This window comes from Chlorocebus sabaeus, chromosome 14, assembly GCF_047675955.1.
Source record: "Chlorocebus sabaeus isolate Y175 chromosome 14, mChlSab1.0.hap1, whole genome shotgun sequence".
Lineage (NCBI taxonomy): Eukaryota > Metazoa > Chordata > Mammalia > Primates > Cercopithecidae > Chlorocebus > Chlorocebus sabaeus.
Window position 1 is genome coordinate 74385601 of NC_132917.1, and position 19587 is coordinate 74405187.

General features: G+C 49.8%; 3 protein-coding genes across 11 annotated transcripts in view; 1 reads left to right on the top strand and 2 right to left on the bottom strand.

Moving 5' to 3' along the window:
- LOXL3 (lysyl oxidase like 3) overlaps positions 1-4567 on the bottom strand; it is a 22983-nt gene extending 18416 nt beyond the window's left edge. For 4 of the 8 annotated variants that reach the window (XM_073023103.1, XM_073023101.1, XM_073023100.1 and 1 more), the window contains exons 1-3: positions 4178-4567; positions 3207-3272; positions 1645-1969 (exon numbers count right to left, since the gene is read on the bottom strand). In XM_073023103.1, the coding sequence (XP_072879204.1) occupies positions 1645-1957 (313 nt within the window). In that variant the 5' untranslated portion in view covers positions 1958-1969; positions 3207-3272; positions 4178-4567. Of the gene's footprint in view, positions 1-1644; positions 1970-3206; positions 3274-3561; positions 3644-4177 lie in introns of those variants that run through there. The other 4 variants (XM_073023104.1, XM_073023102.1, XM_073023099.1 and 1 more) reach the window with 3 other exon arrangements.
- On the top strand, positions 3684-6848 carry DOK1 (docking protein 1). 2 transcript variants are annotated; one of them, XM_007970128.3, is made up of 5 exons: positions 3684-4152; positions 4488-4787; positions 4913-5006; positions 5216-5400; positions 5618-6848. In XM_007970128.3, the coding sequence occupies exons 1-5, from the start codon at positions 3796-3798 to the stop codon at positions 6404-6406; spliced, it is 1725 nt and encodes a 574-aa protein (XP_007968319.1). In that variant the 5' UTR covers positions 3684-3795; the 3' UTR covers positions 6407-6848. The 2 variants fall into 2 exon arrangements, with proteins under 2 accessions (XP_007968319.1, XP_037863080.1); XM_038007152.2 differs by lacking the exon at positions 5216-5400.
- A 939-nt stretch (positions 6849-7787) lies between these two features.
- The window catches only part of M1AP (meiosis 1 associated protein), a 91195-nt gene continuing 79395 nt past the window's right edge, over positions 7788-19587 (bottom strand). Inside the window, exons 7-10 of the mRNA XM_073023109.1 lie at positions 11298-11504; positions 9465-9605; positions 8959-9015; positions 7788-8179 (exon numbers count right to left, since the gene is read on the bottom strand). Coding sequence (XP_072879210.1) covers positions 8021-8179; positions 8959-9015; positions 9465-9605; positions 11298-11504 — 564 coding nt within the window. The 3' untranslated portion in view covers positions 7788-8020. The remainder of the gene's footprint in view (positions 8180-8958; positions 9016-9464; positions 9606-11297; positions 11505-19587) is intronic.

The window sequence follows — 19587 nt, forward strand, 5'->3', positions numbered from 1 at the left end:
TTCTTCTCTCTGTCCGAAACCCGATTTTTTTTTTTTTTTTTTTTTTTTTTTTTTTTGAGACGGAGTCTCACTCTGTGGCCCGGGCTGGAGTGCAGTGGCCAGATCTCAGCTCACTGCAAGCTCCGCCTCCTGGGTTTACGCCATTCTCCTGCCTCAGCCTCCTGAGTAGCTGGGACTACAGGCGCCCGCCACCTCGCCCGGCTAGTTTTTTGTATTTTTTAGTAGAGACAGGGTTTCACCGTGTCAGCCAGGATGGTCTCGATCTCCCGACCTCGTGATCCGCTCATCTCGGCCTCCCAAAGTGCTGGGATTACAGGCTTGAGCCACCGCGCCCAGCCCTGATTTTGTTTTTTAAAAGAAGTCTTGTCCTGTCGCCTAGGCTGAAGTGCAGTGGCATGATCTTGGCTCACTGCAACCTCCGTCTCCCAGATTCAAGCAATTCTCCTGCCTTAGCCTCCCAAGTAGCTGGGACTATAAGCGCAGCCACCATGCCCCGCTAATTTTTATATTTTTAGTACAGTCGGGGTTTCACCATGTTGGCCAGGCTGGTCTTGAAGTCCTGACCTCAGGTGATCCACCCGCCTCAGCCTCCCAAAGTGCTGGGATTACATGCGTGAGCCACCGTGCCTGGCCTGAACCCTGTGGAGTATCACTGACTTCCTCTCAGAATTAGGTGCAGCCTCAAAGGTCATCTGTCCTAGCCAATGTTCAAGGTCATCAAAGTCCTTGTGACTCTTCGTGACTTTCCCCCACCACATCTGATTCAGTCCTTTGGTGCCAATCAGAAAAATCCCTCAGCCACACGACTGTCCTTCTCATGTTTGAAAACAACCATTATGTCATTGCTATGCAAGGCTTTTACTTTCCATATCAATTCCCTGATTCTTCAGCAATTCCTTGTTGAAACTTGGCTTCTGAATCTTTCACATCTAGGCAGCTCTCCTGTGAAAGTATTTCCATTTTCTACTGTCCCTCTTAAAACACAGCATCTACAAATGACACTTAATTCCACAGGTGGTCTAGCCAGTGGGAACTGGGGGATCAGCTGCAGGTTGCACCTGCTTCTGTCCATCAATCCCACTGTGGGTTCATACCATGGGCACAGTCCTAGGCCTCACCTAGGGAACTGTTCTTAAGCCTCCACCACCCACACTCATACTTGTCCTAGATTTTATACTTGTCCTTAGACAGTACCACCTTGTTAATTTTAGCTCGGGCCTATAGCCTGATTTTGTTAACTGCAGTGTCTGTGACCCCTTATGACTTTGGGACATCCAGATATCATTTACCTGCTCTTAGCGTCCCATGAAACCAACTGTACTTTATTTGTACAGGGCTCACCTGTATCTGGGCTATTTTGCTGATGGCTTTGTAGGATCATACTTTTGCAGCAGAAAAGAACTTAGACATCATCTAGTCATTTTGCACACACGGCATCCAAGGCTCAGAGAAAGCACCAATTAGCCTAAGGTCACACAGCTCTGAGAAGTAACTATGTTGTTTGGTTTGTCACCCATGGGTTTACTCAATGCTGGCTGTTCTTGGTGTCATGCGTCCCTATGGCTGTGCCATCCTGGTGTTCCCTTTCCCTGAACTTCGGCCACACTTAGGTAATACCTAGGATATGCCTGGATCATTGCTCACCGGTTCCAGGGCCATATTTGGCACTGTGGGTCCAGCCTGTAGCCTCTGTGAAGCCCAGCTCCCGGCAGAGGACATGGGCAGCCTGCAGCGTGAAGTCATCATCGCAGATGGTGCCCCATTCACCAGCTCGCTGTATCTCCACGCGGCCCTCGTAGGGCTTCCTGGGGAAGCCAGCCAGCCGGAACCGCAGCCCCTGGCTCCCGGCCCTCTTCTCAGGGTCCGTGGAAGGGGACGGAGACCCCAAGCACGAGCTGCACAGCAGGCACAGGAGCAGCCCCCAGGGGCTCCACTGACAGACACTGACAGGTCGCATGGTAGGGAAGGCCTGGGTGCCCCAGAGAGAAAGTACGTGTGAGAGAAACTGAGATTGAATGGGGCCCAGAGTCAGAAAGAGAGGGAGAAGTCACGAAAGAAAAACAGACACTGAGTAAGACAGAGATCGCGAGAGACAGCAGGAAAGAGCCCCAGGGACCAAGAGAGACAGGGAGAGAAGCACATTAAATAAGGGCAGAGGCACAGGTCATAGAGGCACAGTCTGAGAGACCCAGAGATAAGAGACAGCTATGAGAGATCAAGAGTCAGAGAAGGGTCAAGAAAAAGAGACAGAGACTGAGCAAGAGACATGCAGAGAGGAAGACCCAGACAGACAGGATGTGAGAGGAAGGGAGACTGTGGGAACGAGAGAGAGAAAAACAGAAAGACACAGAGGAGAGAGACAACAGATAGAAGGTGATAGGAAAAGAACGAAGCACTCAGTATAGGGGAACGAAGCAAGCCCTGGGTTAGGAGGAGAGAGATTGACAAGAGCCAAGGGGCGGACGTGGGAGGGATCCAGATGACCCCATTTACCCAGAGGGAGGACAGACAGCTGTACTGATTGTGCAGAGAGGCACGTAAGGGGCCCTAGGCGTCCCTGGGATCACAGATCCCCTGAATGAGAGCCCAGAGTCCTAACCCAGCAGATTCCCAGGCAGGGAAGGCTGGCACCAAAGCTCACCTGGAGAGCCTGCTGCATGCCCTCCCCAGTACACAGGCTCTCAGATGCCCTGCAGGGTCAAGAGGCCCAGGAGGGCCAGGCCTTAAGGCTGGGTGGGGGATGGGGTAGGGTTGTCCAAGCCTCCTGCCAATACCACCATCGCTGTCACCGGGCAACCGGAGGCCAGGCGCTATGGCTCCTCAGCCAAGGCCTTCTCTGCCTAGGGCTGAGAACAGCCCCTCTACAGCAAGCCCCCGTCAACATGCTTCCCCCAACCCAATCAATCAATCCAACAAGGCAGCTTTGTTCTGGGGACATTTTGGCTTGGGGACCCAGGGGTAGGGCCTCCCGGAGGAGCCCCCTCCCTTAAAGCGCGCCTGGTGGCCCTGTTCAGAACACCCGGAGCCCCCCGCCTCCGGTATGTGCCTCCTCTCTGTACTCTGTCTCACATGCCCTTAGACAAGAATCAAACTCTCAGTTGGGTGGCTTCCCCTCGACTCCATCCCACACCACCGTTTTCTCTGGTCCCTCCACATCCTCTCCATCCCCTACTCTCTCCCTCTGCGGTTAACGTGACTCCCCCTACCTTGGCCGAGCAGGACCCTAAGGGCTGGGAGAAGAGTGCTGGTCCTGGAGATCAGTCCTAGGACTTCTAAAAAAAAAAAAAAAAAAAAAAAAAAAAGATCGGCCAGGGGAGACTAGACTCCCCCTCTCTCCCCCTTCTCTGTTCTTCCCTCCCACATCCCCCTGAGCCCTCCCACATTCCGCCTTCTCGCTCCATTCCTCCCGGCCAGTTCCCTCCTCTCCTCCTCTGGGTCCTCCCTCCCTGTGGAGCTGGCCACTGCTGCGCCCCCTCCCCCTCCCCGGCCCTCCCGGCCCGCTCAAAGAAGCTTTCTCTTCCCGCGGCATGGAGGCCAGGCCTCTGCGGTCAGGGAGCTGACATGCAAGCGGCCGCCGGGCGGCGGGGCGGCCCCAGTGGTGGCGGGAAGCGGTTCAATCCCAACCCTCCCTCCGAGTCCCGGGTCAGCGGAGTGTAAACAGCTCGGCTCGGGCGGGGCTGGGGGCGGGCCCGCCCAGGGGAACTGAAGCTCTGGAGGCCCGTGTGGGTCTCTCCGGTGCCTCCGGGGGCTTTCGGGGTGAGGTCATGGCTTTCACTCTGATGTCACGTTGGACATATGACGTCACGCGCAGCCACCACGTCCAGAGGCCAGGGTCCTCGCGCCAAAACCGAGTACTTTCAGTGGAGCTACCGGCGCGCCCCTACGATGGCGGGTAGGGGCCTGGGTAGCGCCAGGCTAATCCGGGGGCCTCCACCCTTCCTTCTCGCTCTTCTCCCTCACCCCACCGCGACCCCCCAGCGGCTGCCGGTGGGGGCCGGGGAGGGGCGGAAACGCCTCCAGGGAACCCGGCTCCGCCTCCCGTCCCGCCTCCCGCCGCAGGGCCAGGAAGCGCGGAAGGAACCGCCGGGGGCCATGGACGTAGCAGTGATGGAAGGGCCGCTGTTTTTGCAGAGTCAGCGCTTTGGGACCAAGGTAGTCTGGGGCACGGATGCCGAACCTTATCCGGGCTAGTAGTGGGTGAGAGAGCCCAGAAACAGGGAGAGGTGGGCAGCAGGCTGGAGCGCGGCGCGGGCAGTTGGAGAGCCTGTGACTGTCCCGCGAAGTTGCTTTGTACGCTCCCAGGAAGCGTCTCTAGTCTCGGGGTTCTGGTCCTGGGGAGACGGAGTGGCATCCTCCTTGGGAAACTTCGCCCCCCCGTTTGGAAGCCCCAGACCCCAAATCGACCTGCGCCGCTCCCTCCTTCCCCGTCGCGACCCGGGCCGCCCGCGCACGCCACTCACTCTCCAGCCCTCTCACTCTCTCCCTAGAGGTGGAGGAAGACCTGGGCCGTGCTCTACCCGGCCAGTCCTCACGGCGTAGCGCGGCTCGAGTTCTTTGACCATAAGGGGTCGAGCTCTGGGGGTGGCCGAGGGAGCTCGCGCCGCCTGGACTGCAAGGTGATCCGTCTGGCTGAATGTGTGAGTGTGGCCCCTGTTACCGTGGAGACCCCGCCTGAGCCCGGCGCAACTGCCTTCCGCCTGGACACTGCTCAGCGCTCGCACTTGCTGGCGGCCGACGCGCCGTCCAGTGCAGCCTGGGTGCAGACGCTGTGCCGAAACGCCTTTCCGGTGAGGAGCTGCGGCGATGCGGGGTGGGGGCAGTTACAGAGGCAGAGAAATGGGGCTGGCTCAGACCGACACCCACTCCCCGTTGAGAAAATTACAGGTTTCTCGATGCTCTCTCTCTACTACAGAAAGGCAGCTGGACTCTGGCGCCTTCCGATAACCCACCTAAGCTTTCTGCCCTGGAGATGCTGGAGAACTCCTTGTACAGCCCCACCTGGGAAGGTAGACGCCTAAGAAGCCGGGGCAGGGATGGAGTGAGGAGGAGGGCCTTTGGAAAGTGGGTGGATACCCAGGGGCCCATGGGGAAGTAGGAAGGCCCTAAGATCTGGCTTCCAAGTGAGTGCTTGGACATTACGCTCATGAGTGCTCTGGGTCCCCACTGCTGCCCCCGCCCCTCCCCCAGCAGCTGTCTAATCGTATATGCCTTCCAGGATCCCAATTCTGGGTAACGGTGCAGAGGACTGAGGCCGCCGAGCGCTGTGGCCTGCATGGCTCCTACGTGCTGAGGGTGGAGACTGAGAGGCTGACTCTCCTGACCATGGGGGCCCAGAGTCAGATACTGGAGCCACTCCTGTCCTGGCCCTACACTCTGTTGCGTCGCTATGGCCGGGACAAGGTGCAGGGGCTGTCCGGGAGGGCTTCCTGGGTTGGGCAGCTGTGGGAGGGGTGGGGCAGGACAGAAGGTGGGAAGCTCTGACCTTTGGATCCCCCTTTCTTGCCTACCCGGTGACCCCAGGTGGTCTCTTCTTTGTAGATACCCTAACTAGTGCAGGCCTGTGACTCACTTCCTCTGATGGCTCCTGGTAATGTGTTTCCCTCTCTACCCTCCTCAGGTCATGTTCTCTTTCGAGGCCGGCCGCCGCTGCCCCTCCGGCCCTGGAACCTTCACCTTCCAGACAGCACAGGGAAATGACATCTTCCAGGCAGTTGAGACTGCCATCCACCGGCAGAAGGCCCAGGGAAAGGCCGGACAGGGGCACGATGTTCTCAGAGCTGATTCCCATGAAGGGGAGGTGGCAGAGGGGAAGTTGCCTTCCCCACCTGGCCCCCAAGAGCTCCTTGACAGCCCCCCAGCCCTGTACGCTGAGCCCTTAGACTCCTTGCGAATTGCTCCATGCCCTTCCCAGGACTCCCTATACTCAGACCCCTTGGACAGCACCCCTGCCTGGGCAGGAGAGGGAGTGCAACGGAAGAAACCTCTCTATTGGGACTTGTTTGAGCATGCGCAGCAGCAGTTGCTGAAGGCCAAGCTGACAGACCCCAAAGAGGACCCCATCTATGATGAACCTGAAGGCTTGGCCCCAGTCCCTGCCCAGGGCCTTTATGATCTGCCTCGGGAGCCCAAGGATGCATGGTGGTGCCAAGCCCGGGTGAAGGAGGAGGGCTATGAGCTCCCCTACAACCCTGCCACTGATGACTATGCTGTGCCACCCCCTCGGAGCACAAAGCCCCTCCCTGCTCCCAAGCCTGAACCTGGTACTGCAACTGGCAGTGGCAGCAAAAGCTACAACTCAGCCCTGTACAGCCAGGTCCATAAAAGCGGGGCCTCAGGGAGCTGGGACTGTGAGCTGTCTAGAATAGGGATTGACAAGACTGGGGTCAAGTCAGAGGCCTCTACCTGAGAAGGAGGGCAAGGCTGAGGTGGCTAAGGAGGACCATGGGGAGGTGGCACTAGGGATCTAAGAAAATGATTAGAACCAGCAGAAGCCAGAAGGTGGGAGGGGCCGTGCTGTATGAGACCAGGGGACCAGAGGGATAGGGGAGTCAAAGGAAGGACAATCCCAGGAAGTCCTAAGAAGTGGGGCAGATGGCAAGGCTGAGGGATGGGCTCTGTATCCTACTAAAGCCGTCCCTTCTCCACTTCCCCAAAGGAAGGGACAGCTGCGGGACCAGGTCTGTGGAAAGTGGTGCATGGTCAGAGTGGGTGCAGTTTGAGGGGCCCATGAGGAGGCCTCAGGGAGATGTTGGACTGTGCCTGGATTCTTACTCCTGCATTGTTCTTTGCCAGAGACCTATTTAAAAATTTTAAAATTCTCATTAAAGTCAGCTTGGGTTTAAGAAGTTTATGTGTGTGAACAGAAAAAGAGGGGACACAGTGGTTGGCTTGGGTGTGGTGGGGATCAAGAGGAGAACAAGGAATGTGTTGAGAGTCACGGAAAGGCGTCCAGGAAGGGAACAACAGGAGTGTGGCGGTTCAGTGCCTGGGGAGTCAAGTCAGGCTGCCCTGGGCTAGACATGAGCTCTGTGGCCCTGGGTGAGTTGTATAACATCTGCAACCCTCAGTTTCCTCTGTGCCTCTCTGTAAAATGGGAAAGCTATAATGGGCCCTACCTCACAGGGCTTTTTGTATGAAATTAGATACATTATACGTATTTAGTGTAATCTGAAGCACAGAGTGGTTTTTTTAAAAAAATATTTTTTATGTAGAGATGGGGGTCTCACTGTGTTGCTCAGGTTGGTCTCGAACTGCTGGCCTCAAGTGATCATCCCACCTCAGTCTCTCAAAGTGTTGGGATAAAAGGTGTTAGCCACTGCTCCCAGCCCAGAGTAAACATTTTATAAATGGTAGCTATTATTCTGTGGATGGAGGGAGCAACAGGAAGGTTGGTACGTGTAGGGAGAGAGTAACAGGAAAGGAGTAGGTTTTTTTTACACCATCCTCTCCCCTGTTCTGGGCTGTATGGCAGCCCTCCCACCCCGCAACACACACACTTTGCATGTAGGTACCAAGCACTTGTCTTTTTGGAGGCTTACGCCTGGTGGTGTAGCGGGAAGGGCACAGGCTCTGAAATGAGGCTTGGATTTCAATTCTACTTGTTTTTTATGAGCTTTGAAAACCTCATCCTTGTTCCTGAGGTCCTGTTTACCAAAGGTGATCTGACCTCATCCACCTGCTTACACAGAGCTACAAGAAGAAATTCTGGGTTAGGAATGCTCCTAACAATGGTGGAAGCTTACTGGGTGTTTAATCTTCACCTGTGTAAACAGTATCAAATGATTCAAAAGAAAATGAGAGTCCTTGCTGGAGAAGGGACAGGCTCGGGTGTGTCGCTTCCCGACTTGAGGAGTGGGACAGCAGCGAAACAGAGGAGGGGAAGGCTGTTGTTTCCCAGTCAGCCCTCACTCACAGAGGCTCAGGTGGATAGAAAGCAGGTCTGACCACACACAGATAGCCATTATGTGAACCTGAGCATGGATGTGGTTAAGCTGGGCAGCTGGGCTCTGGTGCTGGTGACTTAGGGCCCTGAGGGATCCTCCTCCCACTCTGAAGGCAGAAAGAAGGCATCTGAGGAAGATTTGCTGACTGCTGGCATCTTGGAGGCTCTGCCTGGGACAGGAGTTATAGGCAGGGGGGCCACAGTAGCTCGAGCTCGGTTGGTCTGCAACTGCCCAGTCTGCAAAGAGAGCAACCAGAGCCTTCTCTGAAGATCAGAGTTTCTGAGCACCTATCCCATTCTCTGTTGGGCTTCCTGTCCTAACTCCTTCGTAAGTCCCATCCCTGGAGTGACAGCCTCAAGGCCCAGGACAGTGATCTGGAGTCCCTTGAGCCCAGCCTCCACAGTGCCTGTCTCCTTGCCCAGTGTCCTACCTCTGGCAGCTTGCCCAGCAGCTAACTTGTGGTAGCCCCTGCTCCTACCTCTAGTTTGAAAATGTCCTCCTGTAATTTTAGCTAAGACAAAATGACTTTTTTTTTTTTTTTTTCTAAGACAGGAACTTGCTCTGTTACCCAAGCTGGAGTGCAGTGGCACAATCTTGGCTCACTGCAGCCACAACCTCCTGGGCTTAAGCAGTCCCCCGACCTTAGCCTCCCAGGTAGCTGGGACTACAGTGAGCACCACCACTCCCGGCTAATTTTTTGTATTTTTGTAGAGGCGAGGTTTTGCCATGTTGCCCAGGCTGGTCTCAAACTCCTGAGCTCAAGCGATCCACCTGCCTCGGCCTTCCAAAGTGCTGGAGTTATAGGCATGAGCCACCATGCCTGGCCCAAAATGAGAATTTTTCTAAAGGCTGTGTTACTAAGAAACTGAGAAAAAGTTAATAAGGGCAGAAGGAAGCCCAAATATTACATAGAACATGGGTCTCATAAAAATATTTCTCCATCCTCAATCATTCTTCCCTCTTCAACCCCAACTGTCTTCAATCCCAGTCATGGGAGTCCTCTCGAGTTACTAACCTTGGTCAGCCTCCTTTCCTCATCTATAAATGAGCAAACACGTACCTTGCAGGGATGCTGTGAGGATTAAATGAGAAAAATATATGAGCAAGCACTTATCATAAAACCTGGCAAATGACTGGTGCTCTATAAATATTAATTTCCCATCCCTTGGGCATTTCTTTTCCCACCTTTCCTTCAGCCTTTTCTTTCAGGAGGACTGTGGTCATAGTTCCTGTGTAGCCAGTTTGCTTAATGGGACAATAGTCTGGTAAATGACTAATGAGTTATCATAAACACTACAATTAAAACACCTAAACATTATCATATGTAAATGCCCTAGCAAACAGGCCTCCCTACCCAGTAAGAGTTCTAATTTTCCCTTCCACCAGGGGTGGGATCCAGGAGGAAGGCTAGTCCCTTGGATGGGGGTGGTGTTGGGATGGGGGAGGAGGGCTTTCTAGGACTCTGGGCATGAAGGGGAGGGAGGGGAAATAAGGAAGAGGAGGGAAGGAGAGGAGTGGTACCTTTCTTGGGGCTCGGCTCTCCCAGTGTGGGTGGAGCCGCCCCTGAGGCTTGGCATAGATGTTGCTCAGGTGTGAGTACAGGTGGCTCTGAACCTGCAAGGGGTTGTAGGTGGGCTCCAGCTCCAGGCTATCCAGCATGCTCTGAGGAAAAGAAAAGAGGGGCCTTACCCAGGGAACTTAAGGTCACAGAACACAAGATGTCAGGCAGTGATCCAGAAGTGTGAGGGGCTGGAGGAAGTGTGAAACCCCAGGGCTGCCATGAAGGCTGTGAAATAGATGCTGTCCCACTGGGTGTTCTGGCCTGAGGTCCAGTGCTTGTGATGTAAGGGCCAGGCATGGGTAGGAGAAGTAGGAAAAACCCTAAGTGGTTAGGAACACTGAACACTCTGGCCCCAAGACGCATGTCCAGGGGTTCTGAGGGGGCCGGCGCACATGAATGCTACAAGGGATCCACTGTGAGCATGGAGGGAGAGTGTGTCAGCGGGCTACGCAGCAGGGTGGGGTGCTCACAGCCTGCAAGGCAAGTACGTGGAGTTCTCAGCCTGGAGGTGAGCTGAGCTGAATGGAAAGGGAGGAGGGGATACAGGAGTACAACATTCCTGTGCAGTCAGGTTTTCCGGCCACAACATCCTGTGCCAGGAACCACTGGCCCCAAAGTGAGACGCTGAGCGGGCCATGGCCATTTGTGCCCACCTCTCTCTGTGTCTCTGTGGCCGCCAAGCCAAGAGTACAATCCCAGGCCTTGTCCTTGCTGCGTTTAAGCCAGCGAGCCAGCAGCAATGTGGTTCCAGTTCTCCCTACCCAGAGTCATCCCTCCCACCCTTAGCCTGGGGAGACTAGCAGAGCAAATGTAGAGAATCCAGATCCCAGGAGGAGGAGGAGGAGGAGGAGGAAAAAATGGCCTTTGCATCTACATCCATCTCGTCTCATTTTGAAGCCCTTCCTATTTTGGGCACCTACATTGGCTGCCTTTTCCTCCTTTTCTCAACAAACATAAATGAGCGCAACACAGGTATACACATATGCACACATGCAATGCAGAAAGACCCCTAAGAACACACCAGCACACAGATATGCACAGGCACATCTATACCCACTGCCACCAATTTGGAGACCCAAGCACAGACACATTCAAAAAATAAACACACAAAGACACGAAAACCCATACAAAGAATGATTTTTGGGTCTCCTTTTACACCCTTCTCCTTTCTTTTTTCTTCTGTCTTCCGCTGTTGTCTTCTCCTTTCCTTTCCCTCCCAATGTTCTGCTCTCCCTTGTCTAACATCACAATCTCCTCTCTGGGGAGGAGGTGGGGGCAGGAGAACCAGTCTGTGCCAAGACAAAACCGACAAAACAGGTGTCCAGTGCATCCCCAGGAGCTGGAGCTGCCAGTGCTGTGGCTTCCTCCCCTGCCTCCCTGTGCCCTGGCCTGCCATCAGGCTTCTACTCTGTGATGCTCCCTTTTCTCCTTCACAGCCACCTATTCCTCAGATTTCAGGTCCGTGTGCATGTCGTGAGTCCTCTAGGATGACTCTAATTCCCAGTCATCACTGATGCCAATATCCCTTTTCTCTCCCAGTTTTTTCTTCTCAAGTCTCATTTCCCTCAACCCAGCCTCCATTCTATTTCACTCCTTACCCTGCTGCCATCATCTAAGTGTTTACTTCCTTCGTCTGGCATCATTGCCTATTCTTGCTTTCTCTTCTTACTGTCTTACCACACTCCTTCCTCAGCTCCCCATCCATTCCCTCCTGGGCTCACTCCTCTCCCTCCTCCCTTTCTCAAACTCTATTCGCTTCTAGATCTGTCCCATGAGATCTGGGCTCCACTTGCCTCCACATTCTTAAGACTGTCATCACGTGGGTCCTCAGGTAGCAGGGGGAAGGTGCTGGGAAGCATCAGTTCCCGTGTGGCCACCGCCTTCACCAGCAGTGTGAGGGAGCGTGATGGCATGATCACATAGAAGGTGCTGGCAGGAATTCTCTGGCTGTGTCCTGGGCCCAGTGGTTCCCCCTTGGCTAACAGCAGCCATTCTCTTTTCTGAAACAAGGACATACAGAAATACTGGTTCATCTTTAGTCTATGGCATGATTTGAGGATCAGTCCCAATTGAAGTTTCCCTGACTTCCAGGGGTGCTGAGGGGGCAGAGCCATTTAACTTTGGCCCTGGTAGGGAGGGACTTCCTGCTTGAATCATCAATATCACGAGGTACTACTCTTCCTGCCTGGTCTGGGATATGCCAGAGAGAGTACATAAAAGGGTCAACAATGGAGAGAAAAGTTAAGAAATGCCCTGTAACTTGAAGTAGATGTTCATCCCAGAGGGGCCTACCATATTCAACACTACATGTGGACTTTTAAGAATTATAATTCTTAAAAACAGAGTCTTGAAGCCCATGGTGCGTGACTATACTCATAGCTACTCAGGAGGGTGAGGTGGGAGGATCCCTTGAGCCTAGCAGATCAAGGCTGCAGTGAGCCATGATTGTACCACTGCACGCCAGCCTGGGTGACAGAGTGAGACCCTGTCTGTCTCAAAAGGAAAAAGAAAAAAGCAGTGTCTTGAAACCAAGACTTGTATGAAGTGTTGTCTGTTGTAGAAATTCAGTTCTTCTTTTGAGGGTAATAAAGTCTGGTTTGTTAACAACTGGGATTAAAACAGGCTGACTGGGGAATATCCCTGGAATGTCCAGAGAGTGTACAAGGTAGTAAGGCCAGATGTGGTGGCTCACATCTGTAATCCCAGCATTTTGGGAGGCCAAGGCAAGAAGACTGCTTGAGCCCAGGAGTTCAAGACCAGTCTGTGCAACATACCAAGACTCTACAAAAAATTAAATAAATACAGATAGATAGATGATTGATAGATAGACAGACAGATAGAGAGAAGGCAGTGAAAGCAGCCTGCAAAGTGGGAGGAGAAAGAGAGAGCAGGGCCGGGAGTGGTGGCACACACCTGTAATCCAGCACTTTGGGAGGCCAAGGCGGGTGGATCACCTGAGGTCAGGAGTTCTTGACCAGCCTGACTAACATGGTGAAACTCCGTCTCTACTAAATACAAAAAAATTAGCTGGGCCTGGTGGCACATGCCTGTAATCCGAGCTACTTGGGAGGCTGAGATAGGAGAATCGCTTGTACCTGGGAGGCAGAGGTTGCAGTGAGCCAAGATTGTACCATTGCACTTTAGCCTGGGCAATAAGAGCGAAACTCTGTCTCAAAAAATAAAAAAAACATAAATAAAGAAAGAGCAGAGGGAGAGGTGGGTGGGTGCAGGGCCCTTGAGATCATCTTAGCCGATCACAGGACAAGAAGAGTCAGGATGCTGGGGGCACTGCTGCTGTGGATTACGGGTATTATGGAACAGAGGGTGGCACTTTGCCATATGCCATGGAGATGGCAGAGGTTAGGGCATGGGTAAGAATAAGAGACAACCAGACTTCTGAGAAGATTTCGTAGGTGTATCCTTTTAAATGAGCCATGAAAATGAGGCAATTTTTTGTGGTAGCTTTTCAACAAAAACCACAAAACTCCAGGAAATATGGAGTTAGAACTATTATAATCATCTCAAACTGTGTCCTCTTACTGGGGGTGATCGTCAGTTACATCTGGTACAAACCATAACAACCTCCCTGCTACATAAGATGGAAGAAAACACATGAGTTCTGGCTACTCTTATATGAAAAGTTGAGACAAATAAAAAAAGAGGAAAGGCAAAGGGGGGGAAAAGATTTTCAGAGAAAGAGGAGTATCAGTGTCTTGGGGAAGACAAATAGAAAGAGACTCAGTGAGACAGAAAACACTTGCTGTAGCATTAGAGTTAGACCCCAGCGGGGAGGTGCTGGGGTGGTCACAGGGGAGGCTCTGCACTTTAAAGCAGTGTCATCATTCTATGCAGTGTGGAGCTCTGAGGAGGTCTGGTAGGCACAGCAAGTGGTAGGAAACCTGTTAACATCTCCAAGAAAAACAGGTATGTACCATTCCTGTGGTTGCTGACTCTTTGTGGGGTAGGACTTGACTGATAATTCGGGAGGCATGATGCATCCTCATTAGAAGGTTTCGGGGGTGGGGCAGATGATTTGGGCATGGGAAAATTAGTCATAATCATAATTACAAACTTTAATGGAATGCTTATCAGGCATCAGGTATTGTGCCAAGAGCTTTATGCATGCCTTCAGAAGTTCATGCTTGCTTAGTGTTTTGCTTCTATCTAGAGATGTGCTGTCTTCCTGACGAACAAATTCAAATGTGCAGGAAAGTCAGCTTGATGCTTAGAATCCATCACACTGGGAACAAATGGTATAGAAATCATGGTGTGTGTGTATGTGGGTGGGCGGGGGGGAACTGCCACTGCTCTGAGGACATGGCCTGCTTAAGCCTGGAAGGGAGAGTAACCAGGAAGTTTCAGGGGACTCCATTTCAGTTGGCTTAAGTAACTTCTGATGGGGCTCAGGGGCTCAGGATTTGGATTATTAGTATTGTTTTAAATCTTCTATTTTTACATTGATTCCTGCATTTGCTTGTGAATTTTTTGTCTATTAAGAATTTATTGGCCGGTCACGGTGCCTCACGCCTGTAATCCCAGCACTTTAGAAGGACGAGGTGGGCGGATCACCTGAGGTCTGGAGTTCGAGACCAGCCTGACCAACATGGAGAAACCCCGTCTCCACTAAAAATACAAAATTAGCTGGGCATGGTGCACATGTCTGTAATCCCAGCTACTCCGGAGGCTGAGGCAGGAGAATGGCTTGAACCTGGGAGGCGGAGATTGCTGTTGGCCGAGATGGTGCCATTGCACTCCACAGCTAACCTCATACGTAGTGGTGAAAGAGTGGATTCTCTGCCTGTATCATCAGAAACAAGGCAGAGATGTCTGCTCTTGCTACTTCTATTCAGTATTGTCCTGGGAGGTGTGCTGAAGACCAGAAGGCCGTTTCCCACATTTTCTGTACTGTTTTAAGCTCCTTGGATTTTGGGTATGATCCTAGGGGGAGAGGCACCCATAAAGATATTGAGTGTGTCAACATCCTGGCCCTTGGGAACCAATGTTTTCTAAATTTGATTTAGAAAAAATATAGTAATGTGACATTTCTCATATCAGAGAGCTATGGTGCAAAAGGTCTAGATAGATGTGGCAACAAGTACATGGGTGTGGAAAGGCAAGAAAGATGAATGGAGACAGGCTGTGGTGGAGGCAAGAAAGGCTTTGTAGTGAAATTATTTAAGCAGCATCTAGAAAAAAATGAGTAGATACTTGTCAGGTGGACAGAGGCAAGAGGAAGGGAACAGCATGAAAAAAGGTGTGGAGGTGTGAAACAGTTCAGCATATTTGGAGTACATTCAGTCATTTATTAGTGTGGCTGGGGTGGAGGATGCAAGGGGTGTAGGTGAAAGATGAAGCAAGAGAAACAGACAAAGCTGGGTCACAGGAAGCCCACTGACTCATGCTAGGCTGCTGTTCTAGCACCTGTCCATCCCCTGACCCGCCCAGATGCTACACTCTAACCTCATTCTGTTCTCGAATGGCTCCTGACCTGCCATCACCCCACTCTCAGCTTGGATTCTTGGTCTTGAGTCTTTGCCTATTTAACCAAGGACTTTCCGTTTCCCCACCCAGTTATAGCCCAACTGGCTCACTGCCTGTGTACTTAGACTCCTGCTGAACACATCATGGCTTGAATCCTGTAACTTCTGTGGCCAATTAGGGCAGACATGGACTGTAAAGCTCTGGAATGTGTCTCCAGAGACTCTGACATTTTAAGTAGGAAACTGAAAGACCTAGGTGGTATTTTCATTTCTTTTTCTAGCTCACACAGATATGACTTTGCAATTGAAATGAGGATGTGGAAAGTGAGTCACTAGCTACATAACTAGGACTATACAGCAAGATTTGGTAATAGAAATGATATTTTCCTGGCAATGGATAGACTGATCTCATAAAGACTTGGAAAAAATTAATTTTATTTATATATTTATTTCCTACTACATTCCACAAAACAGCTACGCCAGTTTAGAAAAATGGAACAGCATAAAAAGATAAAATAAATAATTATGGGGACTGGGCAAAAGAAAAATAAAATAGGGCAATAATACAGCCAGGATTAGATAAGCTCACAGAAATACAAACCACCCACTTTTGCTAGAAGGGAGCCCCATAGCTTTTCCTGATATAAAATGTGGGTGAAGCTGTCTGTGGCTTATTGAGTGGTGAATATATTTCAGAGCACTCCTGCAATCAATATGCTGATAAATTTCATGGAGCTGTAGAGCGGTGTAGAGTTTGGGGCCTGAAGCCAGCCTTTCAATCCCAACTCTACCATTTACTCTCTGGGCCTCAGTTTCCTCATCTGTAAAACAGGGATAATAATTCTTACTTCATAGAATGGTTATGGGGATAAAATAAGTTAGTAGCTGTGAAGTGTTTAGAACTGTGTCAGGTACATGGTAAGCACCATGAAGTGTTAACTTTTCAAAATTAAAAATACATTTAATTATGAATATTTATTTAACTTGGTTAAATTAAAAATACTTGAATAATTCTTAGATATAGATCTATAAAAGCTCCAAAGAATGCTGCCAAAACACATAGCTCTCTTGTGGTCTGTATTAATCTAAGAGTGACATTTATGGGAGTGGTGGACAATACATATTTTTCAGAAAAGACTGGGAAAAGTCTTGCCTATCTGATGAAGTGATCTTTTCCGAGGAAAAGCAAGGAAATACCTGAATACAGCAAAATAATCTATGAGGAAGACAGAAAAAATTTTCAAGTGAAAAATCAGGGAATGAAATAACAAGGCTGTGACTGACGAAGGCTTAGAGTATGTGTAAAATGTAATTTGAAAAGTTACACAACATTTATAGTCGATGAGGACTGGTGGGTTGGCACTAATCATTATGACTTAATTATGGCAATGTGAACTCTGTTCAGAAGAACTGCTCAAAACAAACAAACAAACAAACAAACAAACAAACACCGCAAGTGAAGAGGCAGTGGTTGAATAAACTGAGCTATACCCACACTTGTAAGGAAATCCACGAGCCTGAAAATGAAAACATGGTGAAGCCAGCCAACTGGCTAAGGGGAACTTAGAAGATGTGCTGTATGTCTGAACAGATAGCAAAGGGGGAATAAATGAGCATTTAATAAACATCTACTTCTGCATCTAAGTGGGTTGGAGTGGCCAGAGGCAGACTGGTTCTCCTGCCTAGAACGATCAGAAAAGCTGGATAATTTGTTGGAAGGCAGTAAGGAGTTGCTGAGGCAATGAGATCTAGTGGTAGCTAAGTCTCTAGAGAAGGAAGAGTCCACAGAGATGAGGGAATTATTGCAGCTGCTTATACCCTGGGAGTATATGTTGATTCTGGGACAGAGGGCATACTGGTAGTGGTGGCTGGAGGAGCTGAGAATCCAAGACTTCCACCTGTGGAGGCAAGTATAGGAGAACAGAGAAACTAGCAGATTTTTTGGTGGAGACTTGGTGGTGGGAAGGGATGGGAATCAAGTCAATTTTCCCCCAAACACGTTTGCCAAATATTAGGGCTGCATGGAGCAAAAGGCAAAAACACTTAAGGAGAAAGATTCCAAAAAGTAGAATGTTTGAGCAGACTTGGGAGCCAGTGATTAGAGGTAGGACCTTCCAAAGGGAGGGGATACACATAATACACCAGGCTTTCAGTGGAAAACTCTGGAGGGCCAGGAACAAACCCTGGATAGATTGAGCATTAGCAGGACTGCAGCCCAGCCTTGACTCAGCACAGTTTCTAGTGAAACAGGATGCTCAGCCACCACTCTATCTGCCTAGTGTGGGAAGGGTGAGCCCTCTCTAGAGAAAGCTAACACCAGCTGGAGTCTCTACAATTTATTTATATATGTTATTGCCAGGTGTGACAAAAGACATGTGCCACATGTCTGAAAACCAAGAGAAAAAAGAGACAATAGAAACAAATACATAAGTGATCCAGGTATTGGGGTTAGGTGACAAGAACCTTAAAATTACCATGATTAGTATATTTAAGAAATTAGGGCCGGGCGCGGTGGCTCATGCCTGTAATCCCAGACCTTTGGGAGGCCAAGGTGGGCGGATCACGAGGTCAGGAGATCGAGACCATCCTGGCTAACACAGTGAAACCCTGTCTCTACTAAAAGTACAAAAAATTATCCGGGCATGGTGGCAGGCGCCTGTAGTCCCAGCTACTCAGGAGGCTGAGGCAGGAGAATGGAGTGAACCTAGGAGGTGGAGCTTGCAGTGAGCCGAGATCACGCCACTGCACTCCAGCTTGGGCAACAGTGCGAGACTCTGTCTAAAAAAAAAAAGAAAAGAAAAGGAAAAAAAAAAAGAAATTAGATGAAAATATGGAGAATTTCTTCAGAGAATTAGAATCTACAAAAATAGAAACAAATGGAAACTGTAGAACTGCTAGCCAACCACTGTGTGGAAATCATGTGCTAGACACGTGCTGGGTGCTTTACATACACAATATTTAATCGTCTTAAAAACCACATGAGGTATATTTTATTGTCTATATTTTATATGTGATGGGACAAGAGTTACCAATGTGTGTGTCATGCACCTTCTCCCTTACTCTACTTTTCTTTTCTTTTTTTTTTTGAGATGGAGTCTCACTCTGTCACCCAGGCTGCCAGGCTGGAGTGCAATGGCGTGATCTTGGCTCACTGCAACCTCCGCCTCCTCGGTTCAAGTGATTCTTGTGCTTCAGCCTCCCAAGTAGCTGGGATTACAGGCATGCACCACTACCACCAGCTAATTTTTATATTTTTAGTAGAGATGAGGTTTCACCATGTTGGCCAGGCTGGTCTTGAACTCCTAACCTCAGCTGATTTGCCTGCCTCTGCCTCCCAAAGTGCTGGGATTAGAGGCATGAGTCACTGTGCCTGGCCCTCCCTCACTCTACTTCTATTGATTAAAGAAGAAGCTTTATCAGCTTCAGTTCTTAGTATTTTAAATAGGTAGAAGGAGACAGGACCTGAGAGCGAGGAGGACTACATTATGTCAGAGAGGCTAAGTCAATTTATAATATATGGCTGAGAGAGGGAGGAAGAGGATTGAGAGAGAACAGGGACTGAGGAGGTAGAGATATTTTGTGTGTGTGTGTGTGTGTGTGTGTGTGTGTGTGTGTATACCTGTGTGTGTGAAAGGTTCTAGGAACAGCTTCAGGTTAGAGATAATTGGGTGGGGGAAGAAAATTTGAGAAATGTCATTGTGGGTTATGAACTAGATCCTCTTTACTGTCCTTTGAATACACAAATCACTTTAAAATTTACTTTTGGGCCTCTGATAGTGCTTCCATATATGCCATTTGTGCAGAGACTAAGCCACATAGGGGCCATTACATTTGTTAGGGTTACAAATAGATAAATACCCCAATGCTTAGTGAGGGTAGGCAAGCTGCCTAAGTTCACACAGTTGGAAAATGAAAAAAGCTGTCAGGAACCTAAGGCCATGTGATTCCACAGTCCAGGATTTTCCTGGACAATACAAATTATATTTTACTACAACATATTAGAAAACTGCCTTGCCTTGACTCCTCCAAAAAGAGAAGCAAGAAAGGGGGAATTTCTACTCTGGGCCTAAATTTGACCAAAGCCTAGGAATTGGTTAGTAAAGTGGGGAAGTGGTAGAAAAGGCACTGTCAATCTGGAGTTTGGGTAGTCAAATTATATCTTTGACTTTAATCTCAAACATAGGATCATATATTTAAAAACCTACTTGAAATATGCTTTTCTCCAAAAATAAACAGCATACAAATGTCTAATGACAAGTGGAAGAAACTGGAGAGCTCTCATTCAAGAAGTACCACTTGAGCTTGGTCTTTCAGGATAGGGTAGGATTTGAACACACAGAAATGAGAGAAAGGTCAACATGAACAAAGGCTCAAAGGTGGAAAAATGTAAGGTTTTTATATTAATTTGATTGGAGTGTATGGTTAACGAAGGGGAATAATGGGAGATAAGGTGGGACCTTGAATATTAGGCTAAGGAATATGGACTTTATGGATGAACAATAGTAAGCCACAAAGTATTTTTAAGCTGAGTAGTGGCAGAATCAGTGCTGAATAGACTAATCAAAAGATTAATCTGTTGGCATTATGCGAAGTGGACTAGGAA